This window comes from Alosa pseudoharengus, unplaced genomic scaffold (assembly GCF_046254945.1).
Source record: "Alosa pseudoharengus isolate Yale_2024_CS ecotype anadromous, Long Island Sound unplaced genomic scaffold, YU_APseudo_1.1 YU_APseudo_1.1_scf_181, whole genome shotgun sequence".
Lineage (NCBI taxonomy): Eukaryota > Metazoa > Chordata > Actinopteri > Clupeiformes > Clupeidae > Alosa > Alosa pseudoharengus.
In genome coordinates, this window is record NW_027468652.1 from 1 (window position 1) to 2063 (window position 2063).

General features: G+C 48.7%; 1 protein-coding gene across 1 annotated transcript; it reads right to left on the reverse strand.

Annotated features, from left to right (window-relative positions):
• Window positions 1-7: 7 nt before the first annotated feature.
• On the reverse strand, window positions 8-966 carry LOC143132136 (adenosine receptor A1-like; the record flags this gene model as incomplete). The annotated part of the gene is made up of 2 exons (XM_076291465.1): window positions 950-966; window positions 8-428 (listed from the first exon to the last, which is right to left on the reverse strand). Coding segments are annotated over exons 1-2 (438 nt in total), but the record flags the coding sequence as incomplete, so codon positions are not given.
• Window positions 967-2063: the final 1097 nt, after the last annotated feature.

Below are 2063 nucleotides of genomic sequence, written 5' to 3' on the forward strand. Positions count from 1 at the left end.
GGATGTGGAGGGGCAGCCAGCTGACCGCAAACAGGAAGAGCACCAGCGCCAGCGACTTGGCCAGCTTCAGCTCCTTGCCGTAGTAGCGGCTGGGGTCGGTGTGGTTGGCGGTCACCTTCTTGTTGAGCTGCCGGTGGATCATGTAGAAGATCTCGACGTAGATGGCCAGCATCAGCACCAGCGGCGGCAGCACCCAGCCGAAGAAGTTGAAGTAGACCATGTACTCCATGCTGATGACGTTCTCGAACTGGCACACCACCACCGGGTTGGCGCCCGACGCCGCCGCCGCCAGCGTGCCGTTGCTGTCCTGGCGGAGGCGCTCCAGGTTGTTCCAGCCCAGCATGGGCGTCAGGCCGACCACGATGGCCACCAGCCAACTCACCACCACCGCCATCCCCGCACGCCGCCGCGTCACCACACGCTTATAACTGAGAAACACAGAGGATATAAGGCTGTTAGAACTGCACACACACACACACACATACATAAAGTCACTCATTCACACACACACACACACACACACACACATAGACAGACACACAGTCACTCACTCACTCACTCACTCACTCACTCACACACACACAGAGTTTAGAGTCCAATAAGAATATTGCCTAAAGCAGGAACCTACATGCATTCCTGTCATACTTACATTCGCTAGCCAGGAGCATTGCTAGAATGTTCTTCCAAGATACAAAAAAGTCAACAAAACGGCATAATTCACAGTGGCTCTCTCGCACCAACAGAGGGCCATTTTTTGCAATCCAATATGGCTCTTATCAGTCCCTCAATACTCACGTTTACAGAAAAATGGAGGGGGTCATTTCATTTTCACTTGGCTTAAGTGTGCGCACAGAATCGTAAAGCACCCATCTCCTTCAGGGTAGACATGGGGCAAGGCTGCCTATTCACAAGCATGCCAACGCTGAATAAAACATCTCTGATGAGATACTTGGAGACGTTCTTCATATTGCCACTGTAGCTGGTAATCAGACAGTAGTGATTTAGCTAATCCTAAAAGGGTATTAGGATATCTGGCCTTCCCAATGACAACCTCCACACACCGGCACCAAAGCAATTTGGCCTATTGAGAAGAAATAGGAAACAGGGTTTTTTTTGTGAGTTTGTGTGTGTGTGTGTGTGTGTGTGTGTGTGTGTGTGTGTGTGTGTGTGTGTGTGTATGTGTGTTTGTGTGTGTGTGTGTGTGTGTGTCTGTATGGGAATACATCTGTGTGTTTATCTGTATGTGTATATGTGTGTGTGTGTGTGTGTGTGTGTGTGTGTGTGTGTGTGTGTGTGTGTGTGTGTGTGTTGGGATGTCTCTGTTAGAGATTGACAGTATGGTATGAAGGGCCCAGTTGGGGTGTTAAGTGTAATTGGTCCTGCAGTTTTTCAATCTCCCGAGCACATCAGTGTAAGCTTTAGACACTGATGTGTGTGTGTGTGTGTGTGTGTGTGTCCGTGCGTGGTACCCTGAGCTAGCCGATGGCAGAGTGATGGATTAGGTCGGAACTAATGTGTCCATCCACCTGTGAAATGAAAGCACCACCACTGTGTGCTGCCTGGCCAGACCTACATGCCCACTTCCTGTAAATATGATACGCTGCCTGCCGCTAAACCTGTCAGTCAACACAGCAACCAGCAACCATACACACACACACACACACACACACACACACACACACACACACACACACACACACACTTGAGTATCCTGTTAGCCTACTGATTTGCACAGGACATTTAGCCCATTCTTAGCATTTGATTATATAAGGGACTGTTCATTATTTATTTAAGGAGCTACCGGAGGAGTTTTGGGAGCGTTTGTCAAAAAAGACGTGACCCTCCCTCGCCAACAAAATTTTTTTCTATGACCCTCCAAAGTGATTGAGAAAAAATGCATGACCCTCCCCAGTCCCAACAATTTATTGATGCCATCTGTAGCCTACTGTGTCAATTTGGGAGCTTGCATGCTATGACTCCTTCCTTGAAATGCCTTGGAAAGGCTGTCCTTTGCACAATTTTACAAATAATCACCGGGACCGAAACAAACCTGTCAACTTTTC